The 18,561-nt window shown below is 36.3% G+C and overlaps 1 protein-coding gene across 7 annotated transcripts in view; it reads right to left on the bottom strand.

Annotated features, from left to right (window-relative positions):
• Positions 1–12,305: 12,305 nt before the first annotated feature.
• Positions 12,306–18,561, bottom strand: part of LOC149140600 (vesicle-associated protein 1-2-like) — a 60,158-nt gene continuing 53,902 nt past the window's right edge. For all 7 annotated transcript variants that reach the window (XM_089450050.1, XM_089450051.1, XM_089450048.1 and 4 more), the window contains 2 exons: positions 14,260–14,337; positions 12,306–13,039 (listed from right to left, as the gene is read on the bottom strand). In XM_089450050.1, the coding sequence (XP_089306176.1) occupies positions 12,932–13,039; positions 14,260–14,337 (186 nt within the window). In that variant the 3' untranslated portion in view covers positions 12,306–12,931. The remainder of the gene's footprint in view (positions 13,040–14,259; positions 14,338–18,561) is intronic.

The raw sequence follows: 18,561 nt of genomic DNA, 5'->3' as shown, positions 1-18,561 counted from the left end.
TGAAAAAGACGTCAATTTACCCCTCCGTCGGACTCGTAAAACTAAAACGAAAAAGGAATTGTCACCATGACGACACCGAGCTACACCTTCCTAGGGCTCGTTAAATATATTAAGATGGATGCATTTGACGAATGACCTTATACGACAAGCATATGGTATCCTCTTCAAGCTTGAGATTAAAAATAAAGAGATACTTGCTAGAAATAGTGGGGGGGGTGGAAGGAAACATATATCCTATATTTTGTATAAAAGGCAGCATGTCGCTCTTGAACATGACACTTATCTGTATCTCGTGCCAGGTTTGGGCTATCCTCACTTCGTCACTTGCTATATTGTGTTTCGGGAATCCATTTTCCTCTCATCTAATTACATCCTATTGTCACCATGACCTCTAATCCTATTTTGATTCAAATGTTGCCAAATTCTGGAGTCGTGTCGCCAATATGTTCAAGAGAAGTCCCACTTGCAAATTCAAACCCCTTATATCTTGTTTGACTTTTTCTGCATCAATCCTGAATCACTCTTGTCAGCTTTATAAAATCCTATGTTTCATGTTGATGATGTGGGAAACATTATGGCCCTCCTTCAATGGGTCACTTCCAGTCGACTCCAACTCATTATCCAGGAAGATGATATAGAAACTCCCTTTCAATACCTTGGAGCTTGCATGCCTCAATGGCAGGTTCTTTGTATTTAACGATAGGTTTACATCACTGGCCTTCAATCAAATGATTCTGCGAGTGTTCAACTTCATCTACATTATTCACACTTGTGGATTGTGCTATTGTACCTTGAGAACCATCGTCATCATTGGTGGTTATCTCATGCCTCTTAATGGTTTACATCATTGACCGGTAATCAGGTGGTTTCTACCATGTTCGACTCTGAAAAATCTATTCACATGGTGAGATTTGTACTTTGGTTGGATCAAAATAGAGATGAATACCCCGGGTTTCGTTTAATAAATCCAAGTTGCGTGGAATTATTAAGCATTCATGATTGGAAAAATGGTCTCTTCTATACGGATGGTTGCATCCATGTCATGGATCCATGTATTGTTAGATGTTTACACTTTAAGCATACTTACATCAGAGATGTCAGATATATTGTATTATGTGTGATTTGCAGGTCTCCTGACAGTGGTTCTCTAAGTCCTTGCCTTTTCTTGTAAAGCATTTCAACCATCACTTCCCGTTCTGACTTCATGCTTTAGGGGGCATCTATTATACATTATTTTTTCACACTCCCAGTCTCGTGTCCTGAAGTGTCGCACTTTGTGTCGTCAATGTCGCAAAGTGATGAAATTTGTTGCAAACAGTGTATTAACCCTAAAAAATGTTTGAAACATCCCTAAAGAAAAGGAAGAAAACTTGCCTTGAAAAAATTTTGAAGAGCTTGTAAAAACCCTTGTTTTGCAAGACCAACGCTACTTTTATTAGGAAAATTTGTGTTGGTAACATTTTGCATAACTAGTGTCTAGTGCTTCCAACAGTACTTTCACCAAGAAAATTTGCGTTGGTCCTCTTCAAGCAGTTTTTCACAAAATGGAGGAGAAGCTCCTCTTACTACAAAGCTCGAGAACGACAATGTGGTTTTAGGTGAATGAATATTGGAACGAGACCTCCCATTCCTGGCCCTTGGCCCTATTTCCATGGAACTATCCCTTGAGATGTGGAACTCCTCCCTCTTTTCATGGATCCTCAACTCCCTCTCCTTCCCTATAAATGAATTTCCCACCATCCACTGATGGTTGGCTAATGGTTGGGTGGTTTCCATCGTACTGCTGAACTATGCCCAATTGCTGCCCATTTTGCTAAGGAGAAAGGAGTGCTTGAAGGTTAAAGCTACGACTTGGAAACTCACTTAAAGGAGGCTTCCAACATCAAGGCTTAAGTGGTTGTAATGCTCCCTTTACCATTTATTAATAATACATTACGTGTTTGCTTTCCATAAATGTGTCAATTATTGCTCATTTAGTGTAATACTCCCTTATATGTTACATGGTTTATATTGAAATGAATTTTGCTATGAATGTGTTTGTTGTCTCCACATAATATTCCTTGCAGGTATTCATCCATAATGGTGAAGAGGAGATTGAGCTTGGAAACGAAATAATCAAGGACCAAATGATGTTAGCATTAGAGTGAGGTAGATCATCTATCCTCCTTTGTGTTTTCTGGTATAAACTATGAAAGTTTACATATATTTGTCTTATGTAGTTGCTAGATCCTCCCATAAGACTAGAGGGATTGTTTCTGTCCACAGAAAGGATTGCCTGCACAACAAGGTTCCAACGTTTGACTCACACTGGCAGACCACGTTCCATATATTTTCAGATTGTATCCCCCTTTGCTCAATATAATAAATGATCATTAAATAGTCTGTTGGTTTTCGTCGTTTTGCAGTACTCGCATAAAGTCTTCAACAGAGGCAACAGCTTCTTATGTTCAACAATTAAACCCTAGTTGTCAATCTCAATGTTGTACTTCTACTTCTTCAATTGATCTGAATTGGATCGTTATATTGTTTTTCATCCATCTCGATGCATTTGGAGTGGAAAAAGTGGAGGAATCAGCTCATGGGACCGTTTTTACCAGCGGGACCCAGTTTAGAAAAATGGGATCTAAAACCTTCCAGGAGTGTTTTGAGGCATCAAATGACGCTTTTTGGGGTTAAAAATTTGCCTCTTTAGTGCAGCGCCTTTTCATGCTATTCTACACACAGATATCTTTCCAACAATGCAAGAAGTACGTCAATCAAAGTCTATATGCGAAATTTATGCCACTTAGAGTTGACCTTCATGTTTTCACACCTATAGTTTGGGAGGATGCCGCGTCATCCCCATTATTTATGCAAAAAGGGCTATCCACGTGTTTGTGATGTAATAGACTCTAACAAAGTCTATATTGTAACTCTAGTTAAGAGTTGATGTAGTCGAAATTAACCACCAGTAGGCTATCAAGTTGTGTTATAACCAGGTCACTAGGAGGAAGAGGCATTCCATTCTTTCAAGAGCATTTTGTTCTATAGCTGAGCAAAGATATCTAGGAGAGATAGGAGGTAGAGCACACAGAGAGGATCTGTGCACTGTAGCATCCCACGGGCCACAAGCATTACTTCTTTGTACTTGCAGCCATATTTCTAGATAGAGAAAGAGAGCGAAGCGACCTCACCTTCCAACTGAGTTTTATCTAAAAAGGGTTTCCCATAAAGCATATCTTGTGTCTTATGTGTGTGTGAACTTATTTTTTCGTTCTCTACTTTTCTGTATAATTTTCATTCACATGCATGCACTAATTATAGTAAAATCTACAGATCTAGAAATTAAATAAAATTGTAATTGTGTAAAATTTGAATATTTTAATATATTATTATCAGATTTGTTGTGACAATTTGTCTAGTGGAATATCCACGGCAGTTTACGGATCAGAAACTGAAACCCTAGCTTCACAATGGGTACCAACACTGGTTGTCATATAGATATATTTGTTAATAACTCTAGTAGTAATACGTTTAATTGACTAACACAATGACTTGCAACATATATGCTCTAGCATCACAATCTTGTAGTACTGCCACTACTAACATTGTTGACTTCTTCCCACGAGTACACACCTAGATGCCACCAATCTGACCTATGCGCAAATGTAGGTTGTATTATTGACGAGCTTGGGATCATAGGATGTTGAACCAATATGTTGCAACAAAACCCTCGTTGCTCATACCAACATCATCATCTATTGTAGTGAACTTATGGAAATGTACTCTTCATGTAAATAGATCAAACCTAGAGTTTGTTGTCAACATGAACATGTCATCAAACTTTGACCCTCTGTCATATGCATCTAAGACAAACTACTGCAAATTATGACAGTGAAAATTGCTTGGCAATTAACCCTTAATGCATAACAACAATGAAACCCTTATCATTGAACCTCTTACTACAAAACTTCTTCAAACATTGTTGCTAGATGATGTGAACATGGAACACTTATTAGTGAATAGATGCTCAGTGACCCTAAACCTTACTATTGATATACTTCAAATGTACAGTGAACCCTTACTCCAATAAACAATGAAACCCTATATTACAAATGAAACCCTAGTGAAAGCCTTACTGCAAGATTCAAACTGATGACCAAGGACTCTTTCTGCCAAACTGTTGTAAAAGTAATGATGACAATGTGTTTTAATAGATGTGCATTTTGATACAGTGACTGTCAACAATGATGAAACTGTCCTTGCTGCCAGCAATAATAATAATAAAATTGTTGACAAATATGTTGATGTCTCTTCTTGTAAATGCCAATACCTTGTAATACAACTGCTATATTTCTGTATACTTCAGTCAATGAAGCTTCTCATAAAACCCTAACTACAAAATCATGCTGCAAACAAACAACTTATTCCAGAGAAAGGCATCACAAGCAAATATTGCGCCTCTGTTCCTATTTAACTTAAAAACCCTTGTTTATTCATGGCATCAATGATTAATGCACGAGGTTAATTATATAGTTTTGCAACCCTCACTGAATGAAATCTTCAACTGACTAATCTCATTCCTTTGTCTTATTGTAGAAGATGAATCTTCAAATTATGCCTTCGGAACAGGATAACAATATTGTGGCTATGAGAACCAACAATATAAACCATACCTTGTTAGATGTTGTCAAGGACACTTACACAGTCACAGTAATGAGTATAGGTTCGGACTTATGCTTGTATTACAGTACCTTCCAGTAAAGTCGGCTTGATCCTTGAGTGGCTTCAATTAGGAATTGTTGGCATATGTTTGTATGTTGTCACTAGAGTAATTTGCATATATAATTCCAGTGAATTCAAAGCAAGACAAATCCTCGACCAGTACATATCTACTTCATGGCAACTCAGCTAATTACTTCCATATGGAGATCATAATCATATGCAGCCAATCATTAAAACACATGTGAATATAGAGACAACGTAAAGATTAAAGAGGTCGCACCAGCTAAGATTAGTAGTCGCTTGTTGACTGACGTCAACTAGAACAAAAGAAGTTATCAAATATGATTACCGAGCTTTTTCGCGTCCACACTCTGATTGAATATAAGTTTGTTGAAGATATATTTTTGCTTGGGTCGTTTCATACGGAGTACGGACCATCAACCATATTCTTATTAATAAAGTCGAAACCCTGAGTCATTAAAAATTCGTGCAGAGCCAGCCAGATTATTTGGGCGTCACAAAAATACAATGTCGCGCTTTGTGATATGAACAACGATGCTTTTGACCAAAGAACCATATCCATATTATTCATAAAGTCCCCCTTTCCTACTTTAAACCATGCTTCTTATTGTCGTATAACTTTGTTTGCCCTAAAGCATTTTATATATATATATATATATGCTTCTTATTGGCATTGGCAAATTCCAAAATAAAAGAAATAACAAATCCATTATATTGCCTTGATATTGAATTAACATATCTCCACAATAGAGAGGAATCGCTCGGGCATGCAACCTATCATCAGAAACAACATGATGAGAATAATGAAATGACAAAGGTCTCTAGAGCAAGTTCACTAACCATTATCCTCAAAAGTTTCAACAAGTGCAAGGCTACTAGGGTTTCCAGCGATCCTTCCAGGACTATTTGTCCATTGAAGGTTTCCCTTGATGTAATCATGACATATATTAAGAGTGTTCAAGAATCGATGTTGACATCAATGACAACACCATTCAACAAATTTGATAATCAATTGATCATTTTGGAATACATTTCAACAAAAGAATAAATTGCAAACATATTCACTAAACCTCTACTTCGAAAACAAAACAAAACAAAAAACAAAATTGAATATCTTAGACCAAAAATGGGTGTAATTTCCTCCTCACAAAGGGAAGTGATCCATTGATTTCAACTAAGAAGTATGTTGGTGAGAAATGGATTTCAAGGAAAAAGTATGCATCGGCCCAGGGGGAGTATTAACCCTTTCTCATTAATGTCAAAGGGGGAGAAAAAAACAAAAATCAAAAGAATACAAAACAGTGAGCAAGCAAATAGGGGCAGTTTAGCCCAAGATCATCAATGACTAGCAAATGTATAGTGGTGTTTCCATCAATACCGAAGGATGAGATTGTTGCACACAAGTTGCCATTGAAGTCAATTGCAGTTATTGATGTCAAGTGATGTCAAGTTCAGGTGGGGCTTGTTTATGTGTGTTGTCATGGATTGTTGATTGTAAGTTGTTTACCCTTATGTCATTGATGGAGTTGTACAGTCAATCTTTGGAGGCCTTTCTTTGTCAACTCCTTAGTCCAAACATGAATGCAAAGTGTACAGTTGGATGGCCCTTTGAAAGACCTTCCCAACGGTATATGGCACTTAGCCTAACACCTAAGGGATGAGGATAATGTTGGAATTTCCATGCCCTCCAGGTCTAGTATGTGCCCTAGCTAAGAACACAACACACTAGAGAAGCCCAACACAAAAGCACTTTGCATGGCAAAAATATAATAGCAATGAAACAATAAAGTACACATATTTTATGAGCCCAAAATCTCAAGTCCATTAATAAGAAAACATTAGGGTTCTCATACCAAGGATCATGGCCCTTCATAAAAACAGATATTAGCATACATAGTATACAAAATCTAGGGCTTGAGGTTTGATCCTTAAAACCCTCAATCTGTCCATTACCACAAAAACAAAATTGCTTGACTTCTTGTGGTAATATTTTTCCTCCAACCCTTTATGTCCTCTTTTCCCTTGATGTACCTAACTATTCTTTTCCTCCAAAAACACATAGGGATTAGCTCCTTTCAATGCCCTTCCAATCAGCTACTCACAAGTGGTCTTCTCCTTCAGTGCATTGTACTATATCAACATATCATTGATGTTTAGACTTCTTTCATTGAATAAACTTCATGAACAGCCCATCCAACCACCTTACTACAAAACAACAACCTCTTGTCCACACTTGCTAGTATTCACACCAACCTAAGACACTTCGACCTACCTTTGTCATAGGTTTGAGGCTTTTTCGACCTCCTCTAGGGCTTCAACCCTCCCACAAAACAACATTGAGACCTTTTAAGCCCTTTTGTTGCAAACTCAAGGGCTTTTGGCCACCTTATTTGCCTGAGGCCTAGTCACATAACAAGTTGTGGCCCTCTATGAAGCCTAACAAAATTCAATCTAACCTTTCCAGCAGACAGGGAAACCTTCCTCTCGACACAAAACCACACAAACTTGCCCCATGATTGTTCAGTGCTTGATGCTACTCATCCTTCTTAACACAAATAAGCAATCAAATTGTCCTTTCTTCGAGAATTGCGGCTCACTTCTTGAGACCTTGTTCTCACAAGGTGTACTTCCAATGGTATAAAATGACCTCTCCATTGGTATCTATTTATACTTGATCATGGGAAACCTCAACGGTCATGTCCATCGGCTTTGTTGGCCGACCTAAGCCTACATGATCAAAATAAATTAATATTCTTTTTCTTGGTTTTAAGCCCACACTTTGGGTCCAAAAGCCCCAAACTTGGGTACTTTGCCCACAAGGCCTCTTTTTGTGGGTATTCTCTACTCGAAAAAACCTTTTGAAATTACCCAAATTTCAATAGAAATTAGACTCGTGTTGAAGTTTAGTCATGGTTCGAAAAGCTCAAGGTTTCGTGATAGCCCCACCTCGTCGAATCAACACCAATCAACAGTGGAAGGCAAAAGCTTAGGGGAATTCACTAATGGGAAACAGGTGGTGACCAGACATGCCACTAATCACTATGACCGGTCAACAAGGAGCCTAGCAATAAGCTCTCAAGCATCTATTATATCACCCGAGATGTTCTTGCAAGCGATGAACATGACTGACGAGTGGTGGAATGACAAGCCTATTGGTCACAGCACGTCGTCACGGGGTGCCTGGCGAGAGGCGTCAAGGCGTTTGTCAATTCGCTCTAAGCACAAAAATTTTATACAGGAATGAGCGCAACAAGCAACAAGGCCACCAATCACAATCCTTGGTCACAAGGAGCACAGTGGTTAGCATCTAGGTGCTTTTCGTTCCACTCGATTTAAATAACTTGTTCACAACAAAATGAGTTGTAAGCAACAACCTAGCACAAGTGGCACCCAAATGACATGGCAAAGGTAGATAGCAGGCATATGACATTGCACCCCAAGGAGAGGACACATAGCAAAGTGGGTTTGGGATTCTTTGGGTGGCCAAGTGGCTCTTATCCTAAAGACACTTCCTAGTGATGTGGCATGACATGTGGCAAGTTGTGATGTGGCAATGATGAGGACATGGCATGGCCAATCATCCATAAGCCACCGTGCAATACTGGGAAAGTGGGTCTAATTATCCTTTGTGGTACCACGTTGCCCAAGTGAATGCAACAAAGGACTTCAAACAATCTCCCCCCCCCCTGGCACAATTAAAAATCAAACAACAGCAGGCAAGTGGGCCCAATCATCCTTTGTGTCACCGCGTTGCCAGGGCAAATGCGACAAAGGACTTTGAACCACCACATCAACCCCACCTTCCCCCCAATTAAAAATCGAAAATGCAAGGGGCCCCTAAAGTGAGGTCAAAAAGTTGGGGTTCATTTAAATCTCATATGTGACAAATTGCAAACCCCCTCGTCATTAAAGCTCAGATAGGTGAGAGGGCCCTAAAGTGATGTCTCTATTGTCAATCATAATTAGATTAATTAATGTGCACTAAAGTTGGTGGATAATTAACCTAGGCGAATTATGGTGTGACATTAAGGCTCCAAAACCGACTATGGGTCATATAAAAGGAAAGAGCCAAAAGTTAGGAGTTTGGTCATGGTTCCAGAATTGTGGTTTTGTAATATCCAAGTATTTGAGAGTCGTCCCATGCAATAGTGTTTAGAGCCGGATTTTCAGATACAATCAAAAAGAGCCCTTATAAGGGCATGGTCTCAACGTCTGGTCATGTGGTCACAAAAATTAAAAGAATTAAAAAACTCATGGAGCTAGAATTGATAATTCAAATACATACATATATTAAAATCTTTTAACAACACAATTACATTAAAATGGTTATGTGAATGCAAAGGTAAGCCCCGAAGGATCTAAGCAAATATGAAAAGTAATCTGAGTTATCTAGACCAAATTTCCAAGAACAAAATACTTTGCTATTAGGATTATATGTCAGCCATGCCATGAATTGACAATCCAATGAAGTATAAATGAGTCAAAGAGAGAGAGAGAGAGATAGCAATGTAACAAAATGTGGAACTCGAAAGTGGTGGATTTGTGGTGCAAAAGTGGTTCTATGGTGCGAGAAAGTAGTTTGAATTGAGCAAAGGTGCAGAGTGCAAAGGAGCGTGAAAGAGATGTATAAAGATTATGTGCAATACATGGAGTAAAACGCAAAAGGAAAAGAAATCTAGGAAAATACAAAGTGGATCCAAGTTTGTAAATGCTAAATAGAAGAGCAACATATAAAAATTGTGTATGAAATAAAGTTGAAAAAAATGGTTCAATAGAAATTTTCAAATCGATGCCTATATTTCTCGGGGGATTAATGCCTCTTTCTAGTTGGTAGTAAATCAATCTAACAATTAGTTAGCATATATATATATATATATATATATAGGATTAATTAAAATTGCCTATTATATCGATTCAACCACAACCTCCCCCCTCCCTCTTCCTCCTCCTCCTCCTAATAATCTAAAATAAATCCACCTTAACAAAAATTCCTAGCATATTCTTTTGCTAATTGTTCTTAATTGCTATCAACATAAGTGTAATTGATTGCGCTACTCTATTATCTAAACCATGATTTTGGAATATTAGTGCATGTTATGTTTAGCAATCTCTAAGAGAATTAATTTGAGGATAGAGGGTGAAAAATGTGAGTTGAACACATGCAATATCTTAAACCTATACTGCAAAGTAACATCGATCATGTCTTTAACGATCCCACTAACCATGCATTGTTGTTATATTAATTGCCTACACTAATAATAAACTTTCGAAATCATTGCATAGCATATGGAAAATAAACATTATTGTTGTTGGTCATGGTAAAAGGATTGGATCTTTGGATTCACAAGAAAACACATAAAACCTTGAACTTATGAATAGTTTTTATAAAAACACTTAGCATGTCTCAAAATATATGCAATTCAAGCCAATTTCATGCATTATGACCAACTTGTTCCTTAAGTTATTGCATTTAATTCAACGCTATAGGGTTCTTAATGCAAATATTTTAAAAGCAACACAAATTCATTCACAAGTTTATATCATAAAATAAGACATAACATTCTATAGATCATTGAATCACATTCACAAGTTTATATCATGAAATAAAACATCACATTGAGTCACAAGCTAGTGCAAAAATCTACCTCTACTTTTAGTTTTAGATAAATTTAAAATATTCATCTTGTAATAAATAAACATGAAAGAAATAACAATATAAGAATTTTAATTTCAAAAACAAATTCTCAAACCATAATGCAAAATGCTCCTAACATGTAGAAACAAATTTAAAGATTAAAATCAGTTGCTTAAAGCATAATTCAAAATGCTCTTTCTAACCACATGCTCAACTTACATAAATTGGCTCACCATGAAAGTCATATCGGTGACAAACAAGTGTTAATCTCTTGAAAGGTGAAGATACCAAAAGTTTTGTGAAAAGTTTTGTGAAGCTACCGTCTTCCTATTTGTATTTTGGATGGGATTTCCTTTTTGGAACAGCCACTAAAGTTTTGTCTCATCTCCATAAACTTTTGATCCGGGAGATGCATATATTTTGTCACGGTATTTGTCACTGTTTCTTCTCATGTGTTCTTCTGTCAGGGTTTTTGTAATGATGATAGGTATTATCTGCTGCCATGGATTTAGTCTTGCATCATTATACAGAGGCCTGGGCATCCAAGCCAATCAGTCTTTTCTGAATATGTATATTTTGACCTTTATATTCTCTTAATATAAAGCTATGTTGTTTTTTTTCTCTGAAAAAAAAAAAAAAGAGATACCAAAAACACTAAACATATGACACCAACTTATATATCTGCATACTCAATATGTGCGTATCCTTTTCTCGAATATACATAAAGGTTATTGCAATTACTGTATTAAAACCTCTTAATTGGTTCATAGCACAATACACCCATAAATAGTAATGAATGTGCAAAGGGTGTTCCACCCGTTTCATTCACTAGACAATATTTGTAGTTAGATGTTATTTAAGAAGCTGTGCAAATTAAGAAACTCAAACACTTGAATTGACGACATTACTCTAAGTAGTGGTTCTCACCTATGACATATTTTTAATTACAATTTTAACTAAAAACATCTATATGTCGAAAAACTTAACTCCCAAGCTATGGCCTAGTATGTCGAAAAACTTACTCCCAAGCTATGGCCTAGTGGTAGGAACTGGATGTTCAAGCTCTGACGAGTATTTGACCTCCAAGAATTGGTTTTCCTCCATCATCAAAATGTTTTAACACAAATTCAACAAGCCAAATTGATTTATGTAAAAGATTAATAAAATACTTTTATCCATCATAATCCTAGTCTTTAGTCTATAAAACTGTAAAACTGGTTCTTTAATATCACCATTTCTTATGACATGTTAAGATAACATCCAAGAAAAATACCAAAAATAGTTGAGTTTAAACAATATAACTTATATTTATTATATCAGTATGTGATTATAACTTGGTCTGAGGAATACCCATGGCTGCACAGAGAGAAATGTTAAATCCACGCAATCACGTCACCATTTAATATCCATCTTTACCATATTAATGCCCACGCATACCTAGTAGGATTTCTTATTTTGGGACTAGACGAGACGTGTTTATTCACTTTATAAAAATTAATAACATTAATTAGTCCCTTTTCGTCAACAATTGAAATTTCAAGCATTACAGAAACAATTAAAATTGTTTCAAGCGTGATGAAAATATCTTATCACATTCCATTAAGGTTTAAAACGCCGCACATTGCAAGAATGATTGTGGCTAACCAATTGATTAGTTGAATATGAGAGTTTTCTAGATATTATTCACATTAATCAATAATATATTTTTCCACATTAACCAATAATATATTTTTCCAGATGTTATTAGTAGTAAACATCAAAGAGTTCCCTAGATGTTATTTGCATTACTGACTAAAGAATTTTCTAAATGTTTTTCAAGTTCACTGATTAACCGTGTCCAGTAAAATCTGCCAAGCCAAACCTTGTAGTACAATGCTATAGAACAACATGGTACATTGATTTCATATCAACAAATTCTATGAACTTAGCGTTTGTAAACACAATCAAGAGTGAAATACTCAAATAATAGATTAATCAACCCTTTGTGATTCTGACTCTCAATTATAGATTGCCCGTGACACAAGGAAAAAGTAAGGGTTTATGTTTACCCTCAAAACAGACTCAAACTAAGATGCATTTTTTATGCACCTTCAACGATACAGGAAATCTAGATGAAACATTGTAAAGAACCAAATAATTTATGATTTCAAGCAACCTCCTTTGGAATAAAAGAAGCAGGCAGCCTGTTCGAAGGATGAACAGGCTGGCTTCACGAACAGAATCGAGCCTTGATGTGTTCTAGAAAGCATTCATGATTTCATTCTTAGCACACTCTCTATGCTATACTCAATCCATAGAATTGTACACCAGTCAAAACCTTACCAGACAGGTGTTTAGACTGCACAACTACCCAACCGTAATGCAACTTCACTTTGACAATGTCTGAGCTTCTCTCTTAATATGCTGGAGCTCAACAATAGCATTCATAACAAAAATTACGTATTCAAGCAGCAAATACCTAACGCAAAGGTTACCAAATATGCTTCATGCTTTTAGAAAAACTTTCGAACAAAACCTTTGCACCTCAAACACTTTATCTTTCTAACAGTGACGGAAATGGTTACATCAAATCTATGCACTAACAAGGTAGCCAACTAGAATACCTAGAAAACCAACAATCAAACAAAACAGGATGGAAAAGTGAGAATGTGCGTTTTGGGTTCCTCGGCGAATTGATTCCTGCAATAAAGAAACCAAAAAAAAACAATAAATGTAAGTGAAACTAAAAATATTTTTTAGAAGATGTTTCTCTCAATAAACATTATATAAGTCAATGGAATAGGCATCAAGCATAGCTGCATCTCCGTTGAAATAGTCCCAAAAAAATTATATACATATGAAAGAATCGAGGAGATTGTGCTCTAAAGGAGACAACCAGTAACACTATCTGTTTTAAAACTTACATTATATATGACCCTAAAGGTATGCTTATCTAACTTGATCAACCTACCACCATGTGTAACAACAGAAGAATAAAAATAAAAATAAAAATTCCTGGTCAAAAACCCATGCAGGAACCAGTTTTCAGAGAAAAAATGTGAAAGCTTGGACCATATCCACAATTTTTTTTCTATAAAAGTCACCAACACTTTGCTACAACATTTTACAAACTATCAAATCGATCATCAACAACATTTAAGACCAACACCAAAGGATATACTAGAGAAGTAGCTTGACTGGATAAAAGGTGTATGCAGATCTAGAAAATTTGATAGCCTGAAGGGTTAACAGGTTGTGGCCAATGTTGCTGGTCATTTAGCTAGTTGCCAGCAGGTGCCCAGTTCTAATCCACCTGGGTGAGGCACACTAATCTATGCCAAAGGATTTTCTAGGGATGTCATCCAGAAATGAGTGGCAGCATCGTTAGATTTCCACACAAGGTTTTATGAATTCCTATAGAAAAGTGTATACTCTGTTTCCATTCAGACAGAAGATGGTAACTGAATTGCAACAATTCGAATAATTTTGTTCTTCAATGGTTCAGAAGAATAAAGCCCTATGTATAGGGGTTAAAGGAAAACTCATCTGTCCTCTCAAGATAAATCCAAATATTGTTAGATAAAGAACCAGGAGATTGAATTCATTAAAAAGATATTCAACCTTGTGACCAAACAGATAAAGATCAGCTGTTGGCACAGTAGCCACAGATTTGGCACACCAAAAACTGCCTGTAAAACCCAAGAGTCCAAAGCATGCACAAAGTACTTCAGACTAATCAGTACCCATAATCACAGCCAGGCTCACAAACTATCTAACTGAGTATGTCCAAAGAAAACATTTTATTACAGGAACAAGAATCAACAAAACACAGAAAACATCAAAAATACTGGAACTGAATAGGCCAAAATGTGCTCTGATACAGGGACAATAAATTTGAAGTAACTAATCCTGAAACGTACCAATTCCTGACGTAGTTGTTGAGTTTGGTTCACAACTGTGTTCCTTTCATCTGTTAATTTTGACAGCATTGTCCGTGCCTGCAATATTTCAAAATCTTATGGACAAGTTTCTTCTATGGAAATCAACATGCCCAAATGTGCCTGCACTTAAGTTGCACTAATATTGAAAATAAAACTTTATAGTACAAGCTCTGACAATCTTTGTTGTAAAAATCACAATGGAACAGCAAATCTAGAAATTACAAAGAGTTATATTTTCCAAGGCCTGGATATCTTGGGCATTTAATATTCTAATATGGCTAGACATGCAGAACAGCAAGCAGACTATGAAGAGATTAAATAAAAATCAACAAGCAGATATCATATGAAAATAAACTTATATTATCATCATCCGAATACCCAATAGAATCGATAAATTGATGAACTGAATGCTCAAGCCTGATTTGGTTATATCTGGGACAATTTAATAATGCATATGTTTCATATTTGATCACGTATTGGTCATATAAGAGGCATCTGCCAACAAAATGGACAAAACTTAAAAGTCATGCATATTGTTGCTAGTGCCTCACTTCCCCATTTGTCATTTTTATAATTAGCTCATATAGGTCTTTGCCTTTCTCATTTTCTAACGGCTTGAATCTTTTATCTCGTCTTCTAAAAGACCTCATTTTCTGTTATAATAATCCCCATCTAAATTTATAATTTTCTCTAGACTTTATGTTTCCCATCAAAAATTGCTTTGGGTTTGATTTCAACTCATCGCACAAGTTTAACAGTTAGCTAACTACATTTTCCCTGTAAAGCTTGTGTCTTCCTCGTTAATATATCGCTCTCTGTAAGCATGCCTCAGTTGGAATTCCTCTTGTGCATTTTCATGATTCTTTCTGGCTGTTTTAAGATCTTCCTCGAACACTCCATTGCATTGTTTACATTTGTGCTTTCTTTTATCCAATCAGAAAAAAAACCTTACCTACTTTTGTAAGATCTTTTATTCATTTCTTGATTTTTTTTCCATACAATTCTGTGGCCACTGTATTTTGAAATTTCTTCCTTCAATTTTCAGATGTACATTTCAGCTTTTTGAGTCTGCTTTTAATTCATTCATCTTTCTTTGCAACATTGTTAACCAATGAACTAGTTACCCTTTTAACTTGAAACAAACAGATCTCTATGTAGATTCTGGAACTTTAACCCTGATTTGGAATCTTTTATTTGGATGGCCACAGATTCTTGGTCTATTAAAGAATCTACTACTAGTGAGGATCCATAATTGGATGAGCTTGAAATCACCATTTCATTCAAAACATAATGCACGTTGCAGATATGCTGCTCAAACTACTGCATAAATCTAGAAGATTCTTACCCTTCTTACCCATTGCTGTAGTTTCTCCTTTATCACAGCTGAAACTTGCAATCAAGAAATTGTTTTATTTTCTCCACTTTCTATCTCTTCCATCCAATATAAGTTTTGGAGTTTCCTCAAAATGACCCCGATATAGAGACAAGCTGGGGAATGGTTCTCAAAATGACTAGTCACAAGATTGATTCAGTGATAGTTTAGACACATTTTTGCATAATTTGGAAAGTCGCTATTTTTAGTAGGTTCCCTACTATCTAGGGGATGGAGTTCTAGGGATGATACAGCAGCATGGATCACATAGTCAAGTCCTTACGAACTCCGGATTTCAGTGAGGCCTTTCCAGGGGACATGCATGGCACTTTCTATGATCGTGGATTTGGATTCCTTACTGAAAGACAAATCCAATGAGTATACTCGCATGCGATTCAAATACTTTCTATTTTTACTAACGGTTGCATGCCAAGTCTGATTACACATCCAGGTTCCCCACAACATTCTAAGTCCATTGGTTTTGTTCTCATTAAAATCTGTGAACTTTCTATACTTAGCAGTCAGAGCCAGGTGCTAGTGATTACATATTCAAACTCCACAATGAGTTCTGAGCATGACAGTAATCATTTCGTTCGATCCTGAGAACTTTCTATTTTTAACAGTCTTGGCATGGTCGTACTAACAACATATATGGTGTTAGAAAATCAAAGGCAAAGTAGATTTTCTTACTTGGTAATTACTTGTGAGAGTTAATCTTCTTTTCTTTGTTATTTATTCTTACTTTTTCATCAAGCAATTACAAAAACTATTCTTCCAAGATCACAATCCTCTTCTTATTGAATCAATTCAAAATGAGATATCCAACCTGAGACCAAATAAAATTCTAAGTCAGCCCTTCTCCTCAAGCTAAGTCAAACTTCTTCAATCTGATCAAGATATCTGAAATTTCAGCTCAGCTGCAGAGGTAAAATTTCAGTCCTGCTATAGACATAAGATAAAATGTGGTCCTGTGATAGACTTCAGAATACTTCAGACTCGGACTTGTTACAGACTTCAGATTCTCGGTCTTATCTCAAATTCTCGGTTCTAATACAGACTTCAGATACTCTCAGATTCTCAGCCCATGTTTACATTTGCAGACATGACAGGTATAGGGTAGAAGTTCTAACTTCTTTTTCTTCTTAGAATCTCTGCTTCCTTTCCTTCTATAAATTGCAGAGGTCAAACTATTATGTGCTTGCTTGTGTATCTTCAAGGCCCAAATGGTATTTTTTATATAGCTGTTGAGTACAGTGCCCAAGAGCCATATAGGCCGACGTCACTGAGAGAGGGCTGACTTGGAATTTTGACAGACTTTTATTAACTAAATAATAATAAACAAATTCCTTTCTTTTCAAATGTCAAACGACATGACTCAAATTCATATTGTCTTGACTCTTTTGACTTCAAAAGCATGATGAACACGCTTGATAAAACAATAAAAAATAAATTTATCGATTCCGAGACTAACGAGTATAATGTTGTAAATATGCGGACATATTACTATTTTTAGCAGTCCCTATTTTGGGGTATCTATTTTTAGTAGCATGAGGTGGTAGTGTGAGGGGTAGACACGTGGCAACAATTAGGATGCACATGTGGAATGGAATTGGATGAGTAATTTGTGACATGGAACTTGAGCAAATTTATTTCTCTCCTAAATTTTCTCTCTTCCTTCCCCTAAAATCTCTACTGATTTCCCTCCACTCATTCCCCTAATTTTTCTCCTCCGTTATCTCACATTTTCCTTCCTTTCACTTCTTAAAACTCTTCCTATTTTCCCTCCTTTCTTTCCTAAAAATTCTCCCTATCTTTCCTCCAAGAATTCAATTTCTTAACTCAAGCTGTCATGAATTGGTTAAAGGAAATTAAAGGTGCTAGAAAAGGAAAATTGAGAAAAAAAAATTAGCCAAGTTGAATTTATTGAAAGAAAATAGAGGGAAAAAAACACTCGCGTGTAACTGCCAAAAGTTTCATAGAGTGATGTTTGTCTCATGTTAACTCCAAGAGAGGGTTCATTAACTCAAATTTTCTCAGGTGAACTAAGGCCCAATAAGAGCCATTCGACCTCTCCTAATTTTGGTTCAAACTTCAAACTAGTGAACTGAATTATTATTTAAGCAAGCAGAAGGCCAAACTTCCAACTCGAATTGGTCTTGATCAAGCACAAGCATCTCACTCTCTTCTCTCCATTATTTTACTCTCTCTCTCTCTCTCGATACTCTGCGTCTTGGTATCATTGTCTCGAGTTCTGTAATAGTCATCTTTGTGCAGCCAACCTTTTGGCCATTGCAGAATAAAATTTAGTTTTGATTGACTCACTCTGGTTCATTTGATTCAATGTTATCTTCTGCAAATTATTAAGAGTTTTCAACTATTTATTTGGGCAATTTGAAACTTATATACACTTTCTTCTTGCATTTTTTTCATATTAGAGGCTGATTTGTGAAGGACTGTTCCACTTATTATTTTACAATTTTTTCTATACTTGTTTGGCCCCTAACATTCTGGTCAAACAGCCTTAAACTTGTTCTTTTCTGAGTCATATATTGCAGATTTACACCTCTGGACAGCAGGTACACTCGCTAGGGACACCCCCATGAAGTTGGCAAGCACCAACTCAAACAGAGAAAAGAGGATTTGGCCCAGTGACACCTAGGACTGATTCCCTTATATGTTCACTGATTTTGTGGCTGATTTAAAAAGTTTATATAAACTCAAGGGAGTAAAAATTAAGGTTAACAAAATGACCTCATTGCTTGGGACACAGAATTCTTGGGTGTCTACGATATCGATGAGCTTTTGTTTAAATTGCTATATTTTAATTTACTCACATCATGACCCCATTGCAGGTTGGATCAAAACGTATTTATTGACAAGAGGAAATTCCACAATTTGACCATACACAA

Source organism: Pinus tabuliformis, chromosome X (genome assembly GCF_031772625.1).
Source record: "Pinus tabuliformis cultivar Carrire ecotype Pingquan chromosome X, CPIR1, whole genome shotgun sequence".
NCBI classification, from domain to species: Eukaryota; Viridiplantae; Streptophyta; class Pinopsida; order Pinales; family Pinaceae; genus Pinus; species Pinus tabuliformis.
Note: the sequence above shows the minus strand (reverse complement) of the source record. Positions and strands in the feature narration are given on the sequence as shown.